This window comes from Astatotilapia calliptera, chromosome 10 (genome assembly GCF_964374335.1).
Source record: "Astatotilapia calliptera chromosome 10, fAstCal68.1, whole genome shotgun sequence".
NCBI lineage: Eukaryota > Metazoa > Chordata > Actinopteri > Cichliformes > Cichlidae > Astatotilapia > Astatotilapia calliptera.
The window spans coordinates 1,011,677-1,031,372 of record NC_137431.1 but is presented as its reverse complement, the minus strand read 5'-3'; the positions used below and the strand labels follow the sequence as shown (position 1 = coordinate 1,031,372).

At 44.0% G+C, this 19,696-nt stretch overlaps 1 protein-coding gene across 10 annotated transcripts in view; it reads left to right on the top strand.

Moving 5' to 3' along the window:
• LOC113030572 (disks large homolog 2-like) overlaps positions 1-19,696 on the top strand; it is a 176,826-nt gene that overhangs the window by 7,551 nt on the left and 149,579 nt on the right. For 9 of the 10 annotated variants that reach the window (XM_026182132.2, XM_026182129.2, XM_080307411.1 and 6 more), the window contains exon 3: positions 1,637-1,768. The exons of the other annotated variant lie outside the window; for it this stretch is intronic. In XM_026182132.2, the coding sequence (XP_026037917.1) occupies positions 1,637-1,768 (132 nt within the window). The remainder of the gene's footprint in view (positions 1-1,636; positions 1,769-19,696) is intronic. 10 annotated transcript variants of the gene reach the window in all.

Below are 19,696 nucleotides of genomic sequence, written 5' to 3'. Positions count from 1 at the left end.
ACTGAATGCATGTGATCGATCACTGTGATTGATCATTAATATGTAAATTATGACCACTGATCAATAGCCATGAGTCCCATTCACAGAGAGTTGATTGGCTGCAATCACAGCATGTAAGATGGTGACAGATGTACCCTTAGGCCCCTCCTCCATTCAGAGATGGTCTTTCCCTTTTCACGTAAATGGCCTTCTTGACTCCGCCCTCAAACCAGCGTTCCTCCCTGTCCAGGATGTTACATCCTCATCATTGAAACAGTGTCCACTGGCCTGTAGGTGTAAACAGACTGCAGAGTCCTGGCCTGATGAGGTATATCTTCTGTGTTGTGCCGTCCTCTTAGCCAGAGGTTGTTTGGTTTCCCCGATGTATAAATCCTGCCAGTCCTCCTGCACTTAACAGCGTACACTATGTTACTCTGTTTGTGTCGGGGGACCCGATCCTTGGGGTGGACCAGTTTTTGGCGCAGCGTGTTTTGGGATTTAAAAGCCACAGAGACCCGGTGTTTAGAAAAAATGCGTCTCAGCTGCTCCGATACTCCTGACACGTACGGGATCACTGCAGGTGGGCAGCGGTTGTCCTTCTCTCCTGGATCTGCTGGAGCTTTCTTTAGGAGCCTTCCCAGCTTTGACAAAAGTCCAGCTGGGATAACCACATTTACTCAGGGCCTTCTTGATGTTCTTCTGCCTCCCTGGCCGCTGTGTCAGGTTTACGGTACACATCAGCTTTTAGATGTCCCCCATTACTGATGGAAATCTCACAGTCTAAGAAGGCTAACCTGCCACTTTTCATATCCTCCCTGGTGAATTTGATGTGTCGGTCCACTGAGTTAATGTGTAATAGTACTGACCCTTGTATATGAAATGTGTGGAATGAAGACACGGAGCAAACACGTGGTTGGTGCTGAGAGTGGTCCTGTTGCTGAGGTTGGGGTCATCCTGTCATCTCTTATGAACTACTTCCACTGCTTCAGTGACTGGAACACAATTGAAGAGAGATGTAACATAGTACGAGCCCATCATCTGCGTCCATACTGACATCTCTCACTTCCGAACTAAATTCAAGCTGCCTAATGACGGGTCATGATAGTCTTTCTGGTTTAGCAACCCTACCCATGTCTGCCTGAAGGATGATAATGTTGCTGTCATTAATAAGTGATGTGAGTACCTTCCTCTCCTCCATGCTGATGTTGGATGCTGGTGGCCTTGCATTGCTGAGACAGGCCGAAACTTTCAACATCTACAATGTTGTTGTTTCAAATCGCTTTTTTCTGAGGCACGATTTGTCTAGGCGTCACAGCAAAGTTCAACGCTTTTGCAAGGATGTTTTTCTCTGCTTAGATGACAAATTTTTCACCCACTTGTCCCCATCCTCGGTGTGGCATCCTCTCTTCAGTCGGCTAGTTTCAGTCAGTATGCAAAGGTAGTGGGGAAACCTGCAGTCAGCTGAGACTGAAGAAGTCACTTGGATGAGTGACAAAACGTTTCTCCCACTGAAAATACTTTGTCTCTATGAAGAGAATCAACCTTTTAGCACAGGATATTAAATATTACCAGATCAATGTATATATTTTACATAAATTATCCATGAGAAAAATAAACCAAGGAAACCCCAGAGCCTTTTTTCCTCTGTGCTCTGCAGACACAGCTCGAGCCCTTGCACTTTTGGAGGAATACTGCACTAACCTGAGGAAACCGGAGGAGCAGCTGCTCAAAACTGCCATTCAAAGAGTGATGGGGATTTTCAAAAGCAACCTGTTTGAAGCTCTTCTTGGTAAGTCGCACAGCCACAGTGTATCAAGCAGACAGCATTTGCTTTAAGTTCATACTGTGGTGATTTTCAAAACAAAAGTTTTTGTAAATACATAGATCACTGTGTTGGTGACCTTGTGAAGAGTGAATGCAAGAAGAGTAGCGTGGGCTGGTTTGCAATATGAATGACCGTCACAGTTTCCAGATTGTTGCTGGGGTCCAGCTAAAACAAAAAAGTTCTCCTCAGATACATTTTTATTAATAGTTCTTATCACACTGATTTGTTTTCAAAGGGTCACCTTTCTCATAAGTTTGACTTTAATTACTAACTTGCTGTGATGCTGTTGAAATACGGTGCAACGTCATGATCACAGCTTTGATTGGCAAATCCAGTCAGGGAGAAACTTGTGTATGAATGGTGGACAGAGTAGCGGTGCTGCAAGATCGTCCAATATTTTCCAAAACCACAACTGACTGCTTCAAACTGACAGCATCATTACAAGGTTTTATTAGTGTGTGTGCAATTGTTACACATTCGTTACTGCTAACATCTAAAGATATAGCCAAACACATCTTATAAATTCCTTTAATGGTGAGAAAGATGTAGACATTGCAAGCATAGATCAGTGGTCATTGATCAATGGTTGCTCATCAATGGTCATAATAATTTGCATATTAATGATCAAAAAACTGACCTCACAGCCCATTGTTCGCCAGTGGTGCTAGTTGTAATGATTATGCAAATGTACTGTAAGACTGGGGAAACCTGCCGTCAGCTGAAACGTCCAGATGAACAGAATCAACCTTCGGGGATTTCCTTACCTGGATGATAGAGCATCCATCAAGACATTGCAATCACAGAGTTCTGCTATGGAATAAATCCCTCCTGAAATAGATTTAATCATCTTACAAAGCATTAGGTGCTTTGTAAGATGATAATCTGGCCTGTGGCATAGTCACTCTGGCTAAACCCCCTCAGTGCAGAGTGGACTCGTGTCTAGATTCAACCCCTTCATCATCCCTGCCTCTCTGGAGTCGTTCCTCTGAGCAGCTGAACGACTCTGATCAAATGTTACTGTATTTTTTGGTTAGTATTAATGGCATGTTTTAGCAGGTTTGTTAGCAGGAGAGTTTCCTCTCAGATTTGTAGATATGCTGCTGGATGTGGTTGTGCCATGAGGTATTTATTCTTTAAAAACACAGAAGTACAGATGAGCTTGCCAACTGCACATAAAGCAAACACACCTCCCCGTAACCCAAAGAACGATGCCACCAGTTGTCTCAGTCTGCTGAGCTTGACAGCGAGGTTGATGACCACAGCAGCGCAAAATTCCTTTAGTCTTTTTTATATGTTTGTTGTGGTCAAATTAATATTAAAATGCTGAAACAAAATAATACCCTGAATATGGGACAAATAAGCTATTTCTTTTCTTTTCTGCTTTAGAAAGCTAAATGAACCTTGTGTTAAAACCATGATCTTTACCATCTACTGTCTACTATACTTAATGAATAGCAAGCACCAAGAACATTACAGCGCTCCCTCGTTTGTCGCGGGAGTTACGTTCTAAAAATAAGCCGCGACAGGTGAAATTTGAGAAGGAGCCAACTTTAGTTTTTACAATTGTTATAGATGTTTTAAGGCTGGAAAACCTCTCACTACACACTTTATACACTTTTCTCAGACAGGCACGAACATTTTCACACTTTTCTCTCTTGTTTAAACTCTCAAAGTTCAAACCTTCGTAGAAAAATAGGTCCAGTATTACAGAATGAAACCAAAGATCAAACCATGTTTTCAGGTCCAGAACACGGGAACAGAGCAGCTGCAGAGAATTCAACATTAATGAATCATCAATGGTACGGAAGTAGAGGAAGCAAGAAGAATGAGTAAAGTTTGACTTTTCTGACTGTTTTGTTTCGCCTAATGTGCCTTATAATCCGTAAAATATGGTAACTCCTACCAGAAGTCCAACTGTTTGTGCGATGGTTGGCATCTTCCTTGGGTGCTACTGCAGGAGCCTTTGATGGAGCAAAACGTTTCGTCGACATGGTTGTTTGTTGGGGAGAAAACTTACAAACATACAGTGCAGCACTTCAGTCACACTGCTGGGATCGAAGATTTATGTAAATTTGACAAGCTGAACACATCCTGTCCTGTACAGCAGACACAGCACAGGATTAGCCAATCAGGAGGCAGAACACAATGCGCTGTAAAAAAAAGAAAGAAAAAAATGCACAAAAAAAGGCTGGCACCATGATGCCAGATTCTTCACTTCGTCCATGTAGGCCGCCTGTTGTTGGAGATGGCACCCAACACCACTGTGTCGTCAGCAAACTTCACAATGGTGTTGGAGCCATGGGTGGCCACACAGTCTGAAGTGTAGAGGGAGTAGAGCAGTGGCGAGAGGACACATCCCTGAGGTGCTCCTGTGTTGATGGTGATGTTAGAGACGCATCTACCCACCCTCACCACCTGAGTTCTGCCAGTGAGGAAGTCCAACACCCATGCACACAGACGGCTGTTGAGTTGAAATGTGAGAAGAAAGTATATTCCCTACAGTTAGGGTGAGGAGAGTCCATAATTGCTCATTTACTGTTTAACTGTATCTGTGAACTGCAGTTAGTTACAGTGGGGCAAAAAAGTATTTAGTCAGCCACCGATTGTGCAAGTTCCCCCACCTAAAATGATGACAGAGGTCAGTAATTTGCACCAGAGGTACACTTCAACTGTGAGAGACAGAATGGGAAAAAAAATCCATGAATCCACATGGTAGGATTTGTAAAGAATTTATTCGTAAATCAGGGTGGAAAATAAGTATTTGGTCAATAACAAAAATACAACTCAATACTTTGTAACATAACCTTTGTTGGCAATAACAGAGGTCAAACGTTTACTATAGGTCTTTACCAGGTTTGCACACACAGTAGCTGGTATTTTGGCCCATTCCTCCATGCAGATCTTCTCGAGAGCAGTGATGTTTTGGGGCTGTCGCCGAGCAACACGGACTTTCAACTCCCGCCACAGATTTTCTATGGGGTTGAGGTCTGGAGACTGGCTAGGCCACTCCAGGACTTTCAAATGCTTCTTACGGAGCCACTCCTTTGTTGCCCGGGCGGTGTGTTTTGGATCATTGTCATGTTGGAAGACCCAGCCTCGTTTCATCTTCAAAGTTCTCACTGATGGAAGGAGGTTTTGGCTCAAAATCTCACGATACATGGCCCCATTCATTCTGTCCTTAACACGGATCAGTCGTCCTGTCCCCTTGGCAGAAAAACAGCCCCATAGCATGATGTTTCCACCCCCATGCTTCACAGTAGGTATGGTGTTCTTGGGATGCAACTCAGTATTCTTCTTCCTCCAAACACGACGAGTTGAGTTTATACCAAAAAGTTCTACTTTGGTTTCATCTGACCACATGACATTCTCCCAATCCTCTGCTGTATCATCCATGTGCTCTCTGGCAAACTTCAGACGGGCCTGGACATGCACTGGCTTCAGCAGCGGAACACGTCTGGCACTGCGGGATTTGATTCCCTGCCGTTGTAGTGTGTTACTGATGGTGACCTTTGTTACTTTGGTCCCAGCTCTCTGCAGGTCATTCACCAGGTCCCCCCGTGTGGTTCTGGGATCTTTGCTCACCGTTCTCATGATCATTTTGACCCCACGGGATGAGATCTTGCGTGGAGCCCCAGATGGAGGGAGATTATCAGTGGTCTTGTATGTCTTCCATTTTCTGATGATTGCTCCCACAGTTGATTTTTTCACACCAAGCTGCTTGCCTATTGTAGATTCACTCTTCCCAGTCTGGTGCAGGTCTACAATACTTTTCCTGGTGTCCTTCGAAAGCTCTTTGGTCTTGGCCATGGCGGAGTTTGGAGTCTGACTGTTTGAGGCTGTGGACAGGTGTCTTTTATACAGATGATGAGTTCAAACAGGTGCCATTCATACAGGTAACGAGTGGGGGACAGAAAAGCTTCTTACAGAAGACGTTACAGGTCTGTGAGAGCCAGAGATTTTCCTTGTTTGAGGTGACCAAATACTTATTTTCCACCCTAATTTACGAATAAATTCTTTACAAATCCTACCATGTGAATTCATGGATTTTTTTTTCACATTCTGTCTCTCACAGTTGAAGTGTACCTCTGGTGCAAATTACTGACCTCTGTCATCATTTTAAGTGGGGGAACTTGCACAATCGGTGGCTGACTAAATAGTTTTTTGCCCCACTGTAGGTTCATCTTTAGCTGAGGCAGGTCTGTGAGTCTCTTGTAATAAAACCATGTCTGTCATTTTTAAGCTGGTTACATTTCCATAACCTCTTCTCTCTGTAGCCAGATCCATGTATGTTCCATGGGATAAACCTTAATGTGCCCATAGTTGTGTGTGTGTGTGTGTGTGTGTGTGTGTGTGTGTGTGTGTAACTAATGTTGCACACCGCGTGTGATGCGCAAATGAATAAGAAAAAACATGTCCACTGGGTGTTAAAAAAATGTGGTGACAGGTTTTTATGAGTGCAATATGTAGACCAGAGGGGTGCTAGGTGTTGTTTGATTATGTGTGTGCACATTGAGTGGACGTATGTGTGTGTGTGTCCTACATATCTGTGTGTGCTGTGAGGCTGTAGTGGATGTGCTGATGCTGAGTGTGTATGTCCGAGATATTGCCGCGCACATGTGAAAAGATTGAGGGAGCAGAAGCAAGAGGGGAAAAAGGGAGGAAAAGGAAATTAAGACGAAGTGAAAAAATAGTCACACACAACTTTCTTTTAAGTTTATGAGCTGTTTGTTACTGAGTAGGAAACAGCTGATCGGTGCAGTGAGAGACGGGAGAAAAACATGCAAAGGCACTAATGGGAGGGATGAAAGAGAAAACGTTTTAATCTCCATGCTGTGGAGATTGACGGTGATTTATCTGTGATGATATCACGATGATTAAAGTATTGACATGAATCAGCTATTTAGGTGTTAATGGAAGAGGAGGAGAGAAAAATCTAGCGGATTCTTATCTGAAGTGTGGTTAATACAACCAGGGAGTGGTGCTGGGGTCATGGTAGAGCTGTCTGTCCACGTAGCGCCGGTCTGTGGCGATGACAGCATACAGCTGCATCAGACTGGGAACAGGACCTTGTGTCACTCCAGGATCTCTTTGGGGAACTGGTCCTGCTGAAGTCTGTTCCTTTCAGCTCATTCTGCTTGGAATGTCTGAATTTGGCCACAATAGGACGCAGTCTTCATACTTCAGGCCTCCTAGTTCAGAGCCAATGGATTCTTTCTAAGCAGATGTTTTTCACAATGCCGTCCGGAAGCTTCAGGAAAAGGTATCACAGTAACTTCTGTGTAGACTTATCAGGAAGTCCTAAAAACTCCCTGAAAAGCCTTCAGCTGATCCAAAATGCTGCAGCAAGAGTCCTGACAGGGACTAGAAAGAGAGAGCAGATTTCTCCTGTTTTGGCTTCCCTTCATTGGCTTCCTGTTAAATCCAGATTTCAAAATCCTGCTCCTCACATACAAGGTCTTAAATAATCAGGCCCCATCTTATCTTAATGACCTTGTAGTACCATATCACCCTATTAGAGCACTTCGCTCTCACACTGCAGGCTTACTTTCAGATCCTGGGACCCTCACCGGGATCTTCAACAAATCCCTCGCACAGGTCCACGGAAGACGCTGTAGCCACAGCACTCCATGCTGCCGTAACACACCTGGAAGAGCATGGAAGCCATGTGCGGATGCTTTTCGTGGATTACTGCTCAGCTTTTAACACCATCCTTCCACACAAAGTGGTGGTCAAGCTACAAGACCTGGGGCTTCCATACAGCACCTGCATGTGGATCAACAGCTTCCTCTCGGGCCGAAGACAGAGAGTCAGAGTTGGCCACTGCACATCCTCAGCCCTGAGTCTCAGCACGGGCTCAGCCCAGGGCTTTGTGCTCAGTCTACTGCTCTGCACTCTCTACACACACGACTGCACTCCTCTCCACCAGAGCAACATATTTGTGAAGTTTGCAGACCACACCACCATGGTGGGGCTCATCTCCAGGGGTGACGAGTCTGCTTACAGAGACGAGGTGGAGCAGCTGTCGTCATGGTGTAAGGCCAATAACCTCCTCAGTTTCAGTTTCAGTTTTATTTGTCATATGCAAGTTAGCACAGGGTCAACATCGCAATGAAATGTATTTGACGAGCAGAAGACAGTCACTCAGCAGAATGGTACAGTAGAAAAAAATAAAATAAAATAAAATAATAAAAAATAAAAAATTTTGTTTTGTGGCAGTTGTTGCAGTATTGCACTTTTTTTAAAATATAAATATCAATAACAATAAAGTGAAGTGACCAGTGCAGATTAAACAGAGTACTTGTGAAGCTGCAGGTAGCTTCTGAGTGCGTCCTGTGGAGTGTGTGTGTGTTTAAGTGTTGTGGTTGAGGTGTCGTATGGCTTGATGGTAGAAACTGTGTTTAAGTCTTGTAGTCCGAGCAGACAGACTCCTGTAACGTCTGGCAGATGGTAACAAGAAGAAGAGCTGATGTGCTGGGTGGCTGTGGGCCTTGATGATGCTGTGTGCTTTACGGAGGCATCGCTGGAGATAAATGTCCTGAATGGCAGGAAGCCTCGTGCCAGTGATGTGCTCTGCTGCCTTCACCACCCTCTGTAGTGATTTACGGCTGCTGGCAGAGCAGCTTCCGTACCAAACTGTGATGCAACTCGTCAGTAAGCTCTCAATTGCACACCTGTAGAAATTTGAGGTGATGTTGGCGTTCATACCAAACTTCCTCAGCCTCCTCAGGAAGTAAAGCCGCTGGCGAGCTTTCGTGATAGCAGAGTCTGTGTGAAGGGTCCAGGAGAAGTCCTCGGTGATGTTGACTCCAAGGAACTTGAAGCTGCTGACCCTTTCGACCTTGACACCGTTGATGTGGATGGGCTGGTGCTCCCTGACTGGTCGTTTCCGGTAGTCCACTATCATCTCTCTAGTTTTGCTGATGTTGAGAGTCAGGTTATTTTCCAGGCACCACTCGTACAGTGCCATCACCTCCTCTCTATAGGCCGTTTCATCGTTGTCTGTGATGAGGCCTATGATGGTTGTGTCATCCGCAAACTTGATGATGATGTTGGACTTATGTTTAGCAACACAGTCGTGTGTGAACAGGGACTATAGGAGGGGGCTAAGCACACAGCCCTGTGGCGTACCTGTGTTTAGGATGAGTGGTGAGGAGGTGTGCTTACCAACTCTCACCACCTGGGGCCTGTTTGTGAGGAAGTTTAGAATCCATCTGCAGATCGGTGTTCCCAGCCCAAGGTCGACGAGCTTCGTGGCAAGTTTTGAGGGGATGATGGTGTTAAATGCCGAGCTGTAGTCGATGAAGAGCATCCTTGCATATGTATTCCCTTTTTCCAGGTGAGTGAGGGTGGTGTGCGTTGCCAGGGCGATGGCATCCTCTGTGGCTCTGTTTGTCCGATAGGCAAACTGAAGAGGGTCCAGTGTGTCAGGGAGGGAGGAGCAGATGTGACCTTTGACCAGCCGCTCCAGGCACTTCATGATGACGGATGTCAGTGCAACAGGACGGTAGTCATTCAGACAGGAGACCACTGATTTTTTGGGAACAGGAATGATGGTGGATGCTTTGAGGGACGTGGGGACCACTGACTGCCTCAGGGAGAGGTTGAAGATGTTGGTGAACACCTCTGCCAGCTCGTCTGCACACACTCTGAGTAGCCGGCCTGGGATGCCGTCTGGCCCTGGAGCTTTGTGAGGATTTACCTTTTTAAAGGTCCATCTCACAGCTTCTGTTTTCAGAGGTAAAGTTGCAGCCTCACTGTCCTCCTGAGGGTAGAGGATCTGCCCTCTGTTGTCTGCGTCAAAACGAGCATAGAAGTTGTTGAGCTCGTCTGCGAGAGATGCAGTGGGCTGAACACTGACTGTGTTGTCCTTCTTGTAGTCAGTGATGCAGTCAGTCCATCCCACAGTCGCCTGGTGTCAAAGCTGTGGTAGCTGGACTCCATTTTGTCCCTGTAGTCCTTTCTGGCCTTTTTTATGGACTTTTGGAGGTCATACCTGGCTGCTTTATATGTTAAAGGCAGAGGTCTGCACTTTTAGCTTGGCGCGAATGTCTTTATTTACTCCTCAACACTCCCCCTTCTCAACTCCTCCTCCTCAACACTTCAAAAACCACAGAACTCATAATAGACTTCAGAAGGAAAAAGGCAGAGATCCAACCACTATTCATTAATAGGGACTGTGTAGGAAGGGTGGCAAGCTTCCGCTTCCTGGGAGTCAACATAGAGGAGAACCTTTCCTGGAGTGTGAACATCTCCAAGCTGCTGAAAAAGGCCCAACAGAGACTTCCTGGGAATTCTCAGGAGGAATAACATCACACAGACTGCTGGTGTCCTTCTGCAGCGCCACCATTGAGAGTGTACTAACGTACTGCATATGCATCTGGTACACTAGCTGCACAGTGGCTCAGAGGAAAGCACTCCAAGAGATCATTAACATCGCCAAAGGATCACTGGCTGCCCCCTCCCCACGCTGGAAGATCTACACAATACCCGCTGTCGTAAAAAAGCTCAGAACATTATAAAAGATTCCTCACTGGCCACGCCCTGTTTGAACTGTGGCCCTCGGGCAGACGGCACAGAGCAATCAGTGGAAGGATTAATAGACTCAAACACAGCTTTTATTCATCCGCAGTAACACGTCTGAGTGCTGCTACAAAAAAATGTCCATCACGGCACTCTTGAATTAATCTATGCGCTGACTGAAGCATGTATGTGAATGTTTGCTCATACTATTCTTATTAGCACTTTAAGTATTTTATTTATTGATTTCATTGAATTTTATTGTTTTATTTATATTTTCATATTGTTAGGGATGATGCACTGACCATTTTTAATTTTGTTGTACCTGTGACAATGACAGTAATGACATTCTGATTATGGAGATCATGGCTTTACTGAATAATTAATAAAAATGTGTTTTATGCAACATTTGCGATTTTTGATTTTGCCTTATATGTTTGGCGTCGTGAAGGCGGAAAACCGGTGAAAGTGACTAAATGGTGTTGACAGCGCCACCTGGGGAGGGAGTTACACCCCAGGAGAGATCACAGTAGCTAGTGCAAATGTTGTACTAGCCACAAAAGCCCAAAGGCTCATTATTAGGTGAGGCAGGTCAATTTCACAAATCAAAGTTTATTAGACTACTAAAAGCATAGAGCTGCAAAAAAAAAGAACTTCAGTTGCAGGGCTGGCAATACAAAACCTTTAATTAAAACATTTTAATAAAAAACAATAATTAAAGGGGCAAGGTTCTCTGCCATGGTGCTACCCTAGTTAAAATAGCAGCTCGGTAAAATAATTCAACAAAATGGTGGAGACCGGCCATATGCTTTACAGGAAAGGATAAGAACAATGAACCAGTAGCTCAACAACAGGTTTTACCAGATGACTTTACAATAAATTCTTAAAAGCAAGTTCTGTTTCATAGCACTTAACAATGTTCCTGTTGAACTTACACAGCTAGAATGTGAGGGCTGTAGAGCTAACAATGTTGGAAAAGCACCTGACAATTAAGAAAACCATCTGAAAACTATCTGAACCCCATGAAACCGGTTCTTGGTCAGAGGGCCCGGTGGCGCCAGTGTCCGGCAGCCTCGCCTCTGTCAGTGCGCCCCAGGGCAGCTGTGGCTACAATGTAGCTGCCATCACCAGTTTATGAATGTGTGTGTGAATGGGTGGATGACTGAATGTAGTGTAAAGCGCTTTGGGGTCCTTAGGGACTGAGTAACGCGCTATACAAATACAGGCCATTTACCATTTACTTGTATACTGGTTCTCAGTAGTCCATTTTTTGACATTTTAGTCTGCCTGCCTATCAATCCTGCTTATCAGTTCCAGTTTCACTTGTCCTACCACCAACAGATTTCATTTGTGTGTCAGAGGAGAACAATACCAATAGCAGGAATAAAACCACTGTTCATGGATGTTAAGTCATTTGTTTGAAATCAAATCACAAATGATTATCATCAAAAATATATAGTCTCCTGTAGGGTTTTTGTGTATGGCTAGAATCAGTCCTGAAAGCTTTAGGTTTTGATGATTAGATAGAAGGGCATTTTTTCCCAGATTTTAAATTCCAAGACCCCTTTGTCCTGTGCAGTACTGTACACACCTTTGTCAGCTTACAATGTGGAAAGCTGCTGAGGGTGATACAGCATAAACACATCTCTGGTCACTAAGACACCTGGCACCACAGAAAGAAGGAAACATAGAGGGGGAAGAAAACGTCTGGGGTCAGAGCCAGATTGTGAGAGAGTGAAACACTTCCCTCAGTTATTTTAGCGAATGTACAGTCATTCACTATAAGACTGATGAAATGCAAGCTAAACCATATGTATGAATATCAGGCTGCATCGATGGTTTCCACAATGGTGTAAAACTATTGTTAGAGAAAAAAAATGAGTAACTCAGATATTGAAATGCTGGCTGTTTCACTGCGTCCACTTCATCTTCCCAGGAAGTTTCCTCATATATCACATTCAGGTTTATATTCATTTCAAAGTAAAAGTTTCTCCACGTGCTTTGAAGTAGCAGCCAAGAAAGGTGTAATTTAAGTCTACGAGCAGTGAACATCCGTGTGCACACCTGTGTGGATCAGCGTGCTTGTATTCAAATGGTTTCCCCATGTAATGGTCTGCAAGAGGATGTAGAGAGCCATAGCCCCGTCCCCCAGGGCATGAAGCAGGCATGGAGGAGATCCAGGCCCCAGACATCCAGAGGCCCCAGAGTGCGAGAGCCCAAGGAGGACCACCGGAGGGGCATCCGTGCCACCCTCATGGGAAGAGCTGAGGATCCCCAGACGAGGGGTCACCCAGTAGCCACCGGGCAGAAGCTAGAGGGGGCTGCACCGGCGTGCCCGCCGGTTCTGCCAGCAGCCAGCTGTGCCAGAGTGAACCGAGCTGCAGGCCCAGAGGCCGGAGGCCCCAGGGCCCCCCGTGCCCCGGAAGAGGCCTGACCGAGCAACAGGCGCCAGGTCCCGCCAAGTAGCCACCGGGAGTGAGCTGGTACATACCTGAGCGCCCAGCCCCGGACACCAAGAACCACCAATGCACCGACCCCTGAGGGCATCAGTCACCGGCAGGGAGTGTGGTGAGGGGAGATAGGCCTCCACACTTTGGAGGGCCTGGGAGTTCCCAGAGAGGTGGAGTCTAAGACCCGACCTGACATAAGACACAGACAAACAGGCACACACAGACACAAACATGCATTCCCACCCTCATGCACACATGTACAAACTCTCAGCACTCACCCAACGTAAGGATTGATCACCCCTGAACATATGAATGTTGCATTAGATGAACTATTAGGGCATTCACATCCTTCATGCAATGGAGCCACTGTAGCAGGGCTTGATCTGAGCATGGTGAATGGGAGTCTGAGGAGGAAATTACAAAATGTTGCCACAGACACTCCTTTTCTACAATGCTGTATCTCACTACTCGAGGTCAGTTAAGGGTCTAGTCAGTTTCGTGAAGTTTGGCCTGCCTCGTATCTTTCTTGGTCTTGGGATGTTGGCAGGATACGATGGCCGCTATCTTGTCCCCGAGATACTGTACCGCCATCCATCCAACCACACATTTCTTTGGGTTGGCTGTGAGTTCTCCACCTGGAAAATGGTTCTGCAATACTGCAACTTTTACTCTCTGAGCCTTTGTGAGATGGTCTTCACAATAGAGGGAGGTGGGAATGGTGGAATTTGGCACCTCCAATCCAAACTCATCTCTATCCTTTACCAAGCTCATCAGGCTCACCAGAGAAGTGGTTTCAGTGCCTCTCCATGCTTTGAGGAGGTTGAGGTGATATGCCTTTGTGGCTCCTCCCCTGTCCGAAAGAACCATCTTGTAGTCTATGTTCGGAACTTGCAGTGTGACCACGAAAGGCCCTTGACACTTGGTGGGTAACTTTGAGCTACAAGAAGCGAGCAACACAAGTACTTTATCTGCCGTTGAAAATTGTCGGCGCCTACCCCGTCATATTCCATATGCAGTGCCATTGAGTTATAGTCAGCTGCCTGGAAAACTATTTCCTGGTGTTTTTTGACACCAGAAATTTGGTGCGTTCCTCATCTGCGCAAGTGTCACAACTCACACTCGATACACTCTGTCCATAACCATGATAAAACGTGGGTAGGTCAGTGCTGTGTCATGGGGCATCGTTCAACCATTGACTTGGTCAATGGATGAGTATAGAGTATCTTCATAAGATAACACTAGTGGGACATCTCCCATGGAGCGAATCACTGGAAATAGCGGGGGCTCCCAAGAAACCCCCACTGATGATATTGCATCACATATTGAGGACACTACAAGTCCCTGTCAGTGGTAAATACATGCAGATTGCCCCAACAGGTGTAGTGCAATAAGAAAACACCCAAAAAGTATCCTGCACCTGCAGACACTCATGTCATATGTGCTATCATTTACATATTGAGGCATCTATAAATTCATACTATTTTGATACATCATATGTAGGTGTGTGTGTGTATAAAACATGGTTGATTACGAATATTGCATGAAGTACTATCTAAAGGTCTACTAGAAGATGTAAATGCAGCATTAGGGACAATTTCCTTCTGGGTCAACCTTCAGTATCAATAAAGTTTAATTGAATTGAATTGAATCCCTACTGTAACCATCACTGAAACCAACCAGCTGGTCCAAACCACAGCAGTAGTGACTACTGAGATGCATGGATACAAGATTAACACCCACAAGGTGCAGTACCCCCCATGAAGAAGGAGAGTATAGGCCAAGATCAAGGCAGCACAGAAGGAAGTTAGCTGTCAATAGTTAACTATCAGAGCTGCAGACAGGTGTGATGAAGAAAGGGATGCCTAAGAAGTACAGCAGGCTGTCTAGACCTGTGGCTAGTGGAGCTAGCTGGCTACAGATACTGACTACGAAATTAAGCAATCGTTACCCACCTACATGCACCCAAGCTGAATGCCAAATGTAAACGAGACATCAATTCAATGATCCACACTACACCACTACGATTTACAGGAACAGCACAAAAATATATTTTGGACTAGAGAACGAAGTTGGATGGTAACGGAGAGAGGAAAGGTAGACAAAAATGAATGGATTGTACTACCAAAAGGCAACAAGTGCCTGGGAATCCCACAGCCAAATTGGAACCATGAAGAGGCCACTAGGAAAGTCACAACCAATTTAATTTAATTTAATTTCAATTCAATTTTATTTATATGGCACCAAATCACAACAACAGTCGCCTCAAGGCGCTTTATATTGTACAGTAGATCCTACAATAATAGATACAGAGAAAAACCCAACAATCATATGACCCCCTATGAGCAAGCACTTTGATGACAGTGGGAAGGAAAAACTCCCTTTTAACAGGAAGAAACCTCCAGCAGAACCAGGCTCGGGGAGGGGCGGGGCCATCTGCTGCGACCAGTTGGGGTGAGAGAAGGAAGACAGGATAAAGACATGCTGTGGAAGAGAGACAGAGGTTAATAACAGATATGATTCAATGCAGAGAGGTCTATTAACACATGGTGAGTGAGAAAGGAGACTGGAAAGGAAAAACTCAATGCATCATGGGAATCCCCGGCAGCCTATGTCTATTGCAGCATAACTAAGGGAGGATTCAGGGTCACCTGGTCCAGCCCTAACTATATGCTTTTGCAAAAAGGAAAGTTTGAAGCCTAATCTTGAAAGTAGAGATAGTGTCTGTCTCCTGAATCCAAACTGGAAGCTGGTTCCACAGAAGAGGGGCCTGAAAACTGAAGGCTCTGCCTCCCATTCTACTTTTAAATACTCTAGGAACAACAAGTAAGCATGCAGTGTGAGAGCGAAGTGCTCTAATAGGGTGATATGGTACTACAAGGTCATTGAGATAAGATGGGGCCTGATTATTTAAGACCTTGTATGTGAGGAGCAGGATTTTGAATTCTGGATTTAACAGGAAGCCAATGAAGGGAAGCCAATACAGGAGAAATCTGCTCTCTTTCTAGTCCCTGTCAGGACTCTTGCTGCAGCATTTTGGATTAACTGAAGGCTTTTCAGCGAGTTTTTAGGACTTCCTGATAATAATGAATTACAGTCGTCCAGCCTGGAAGTAATAAATGCATGAACTAGTTTTTCAGCGTCACTCTGAGACAGTATATTTCTAACTTTAGAGATGTTGCGCAAATGGAAGAAAGCAGTCTTACATATTTGTTTAATATGTGCGTTGAAGGACATGTCCTGGTCAAAAATGACTCCAAGGTTCCTCACAGTGTTACTGGAGGCCAAGGTAATGCCATCCAGAGTAAGAATCTGCTTAGATACCATATTTCTAAGCTTTTCAGGGCCGAGTACAATAACCTCAGTTTGATCTGAATTAAGAAGAAAGAAAGTTAGCGGCCATCCAGGTCTTTATGTCTTTAAGACATTCCTGCAGTTTAACTCATTGGTGTGTGTTATCTGGCTTCATGGACAGATAGAGCTGGGTGTCATCTGCATAGCAGTGTAAATGTATGCTATGTCTTCTAATGATGCTGCCTAAGGGAAGCATGTATAATGTAAACAGAATTGGTCCTAGCATTGAACCCTGTGGAACTCCATAATTAACCTCAGTGTGTGAAGAGGACTCTCCATTTACATGCACAAACTGGAGTCTATTAGATAGATATGATACAAACCACTGCAGCACAGTACCTGTAATACCTACAGCATGTTCTAATCGCTCTAATAGGATATTATGGTCGACAGTATCGAACGCTGCACTGAGGTCTAGCAGGACAAGCACAGAGATGAGTCCACTGTCAGAGGCCATAAGAAGATCATTTGTAACCTTCACTAAAGCTGTTTCTGTGCTGTGATGAGCTCTGAAACCTGACTGAAACTCTTCAAATAAGCCATTCCTCTGCAGATGATCTGTTAGCTGTTTGACAACTACTCTTTCAAGGATTTTTGATATGAAAGGAAGGTTGGAGATTGGCCTAAAATTAGCTAAGACTGCTGGGTCTAGAGATGGCTTTTTGAGTAAAGGTTTAACTACAGCTAGCTTGAAGGCCTGTGGTACATAGCCGATTATTAGAGATAGGTTGATCATATTTAAGATTGAAGAATTAATTAATGGCAGGACTTCTTTGAGCAGTTTTGTAGGAATGGGGTCTAAAAGACAGGTTGATGGTTTGGAGGAAGTAATTATTGAAGTTAACTCAGAAAGATCAATTGGAGAAAAAGAGTCTAACTTAACATCAATGGTACTAAGAGTAGCTGTAGATAATATTACCTCTCTGGGATGATTATTGGTAATTTTTTCTCTAATGATAAAAATGTTATTTGTGAAGAAGTTCATGAAGTCATTACTAGTTAACGTTAAAGGGATGGTTGGCTCAACAGAGCTCTGACTGTTTGTCAGCCTGGCTACAGAGCTGAAGAGAAACCTGGGGTTGTTCTTATTTTCTTCAATCAGTGACGAATAGTAAGATGTTCTGGCTTTGCGGAGGGCTTTCTTATAAAGCAGCAAACTATTTCTCCAGGCTAAATGATGATCCTCTAAATTTGTGACACGCCATTTCCTCTCCAGATTACGAGTCATCTGCTTTCGGGTACGTGTTTGAGAATTATACCACGGAGTCAGGTACTTCTGATTAGAGACCTTAGTTTTCACTGGAGCTACAGTATCCAGAGTCGTACGTAGTGAGGAGGTGAAATTATTAACAAGATGATCGACCTCTGTTGGAGTAGCATTCAGGTAGCTGCTCTGCTCTATGTTGGTACAGAGGATTGAAGATGATAACAGTGGGTGGATTATATTCTTAAACTTAGTTACAGCGCTTTCAGAAAGACATCTACTGTGATAAAGTCTACTCTCCACTGCTGTGTAATCAATTATTGTAAATGTAAATGTTATCAGGAAATGATCAGACAGGAGAGGGTTTTCAGGAAACACTGTTAAATGTTCAGTTTCTATGCCATATGTTAAAACAAGGTCTAGAGTGTGATTAAAGTGGTGGGTGGGTTCTTTTACATTTTGAGAGAAGCCAATTGAGTCTAATAAGAGATTAAATGCCATGTTGAGGCTGTAATTTTTAGCATCTACATGGATGTTAAAATCACCCACAATAATTATTTTATCTGAGCTCAGAACTAAATTAGATATAAAGTCTGAGAAATCAGACAGAAACTCTGTGTAAGGCCCAGGTGGACGATAGATGATAACAAGTAAGACTGGTTTCTGAGTTTTACAGCTGGGGTGGACGAGGCTAAGCATCAGGCTTTCAAATGAATTAAAAGTCTGTCTGGGTCTTTGGTTGATTAATAGGCTGGTGTGAAAAATTGCTGCCACACCTCCCCCTCGGCCTGTGCTTCGAGGTTTCTGGTAGTTAGAATTAGGGCTGAACGATTATGGAAAATAATCTAATTGCGATTTTTTTGCCCCAATATTGCGATTGCGATGCGATATGCGATTATTTTTTAAGGTCTTTGTCTTCTGTATTATTAAACAAAGACAAGCAATACATCATATAGTATGGCCAATACTATATTACATTAATTTTAAACTGTTCTTTCCTGGAAGACAGACCTCTGTTATGATGACATGAGGTGATGCATGAATTGATGACTGACATTTTTATTTAACTTCTTCAATCACAACAGTATATTTGAACATACACAATAGTTTATTTTTAGCTTACAAACATCTGAGCATAAAGTGCTGACAAGGAACCCTGGTGTAAACATTAAAATGAAAGTCAGTACAATGTGCAGATTGCAGAAATATACATAAACAAAATCTGTGGCTTTACCACACTCAGTTTTTCGACATCTGTGAACTACTAGACAGTCATTCAATTAAAAAATAATATTAAATAAATAAAACTAATAAATAAAAAATACACACATCTTACTGATCTCTGCAGTCAGTAACATTACACATAAAGTGCAAACATAATAGCAATTGTATAAACACACACACAAACACGCCTTTAAAATTTAAAGGCGTGAAATTGGACGGTCTAGCCTTCTGAATCAGAAGGCTAGTTCTGATTAGCGTCACCGCTGTCTCGGTGGAGTTTATTAAACTCGGCCGTCTGCTTCTTGCTATCTAAAATATAACCAGACACTGGTGTAAATTCTCGACTGTCTCATACTTCTGTTTAATAGGTTTTCTGTTTGACGTTAAGTCAGCTGTGTGAAAACCAAGGAGGAACCCACCCGGGGGATTAATAAAGTTTTATTTTATCTAATCTAATAACTTTAATCTCAGCCAAACCGATTTACTCACGAACAAACAAAACACTGAAAAAAGCCCAACAATAACATTTTTAGGTTGTCTAAGTGACTTATATATTACGTTTAACCCGAGCAGCGAAACTCCGCGGTGATCTGAAAATGATGTGCCGGGAGTTGTGCCGTTCTCGGCCGCATCAGTAACCCTCGAGCTCCCGGCTAGCTGTCGAGCTGGTGGGTAGCAGACGCCTCTGAAAACGTCGAAGCACTTTTGCAAATATGGGATATCTTGATAAACCGAGCAGATATTTGATGTTTACACAACTACTTTCTCGCCTGAAAATATGTTAAAAGTTTATTTTGCGACCCAGAAAGATTAGTATGAGTAATTTTAAAACTTAGTAGCGGCCGCCATTGCTGGAAACTGGAGTTTGGCTGGGCCGCGCTATGAATTCTGGGATATGGTAGTAATTTGGACAGCCTTCGGCGCGTCGCTGTGACGTAATCGGTCTACAAATGCGGCCTCAGGAGGATGCAGCCCATGAATTTGGACATGTCCAGAGTATAATCGCAGCCTTTGCGGTTAGAAAATTGCACTTGATCATGTCGCGATATTATCGCAAATGCGATATATCGTTCAGCCCTAGTTAGAATGACTCGGGGGTGTTGATTCATTTAAACTAACATAATCATCCTGCTGCAACCAGGTTTC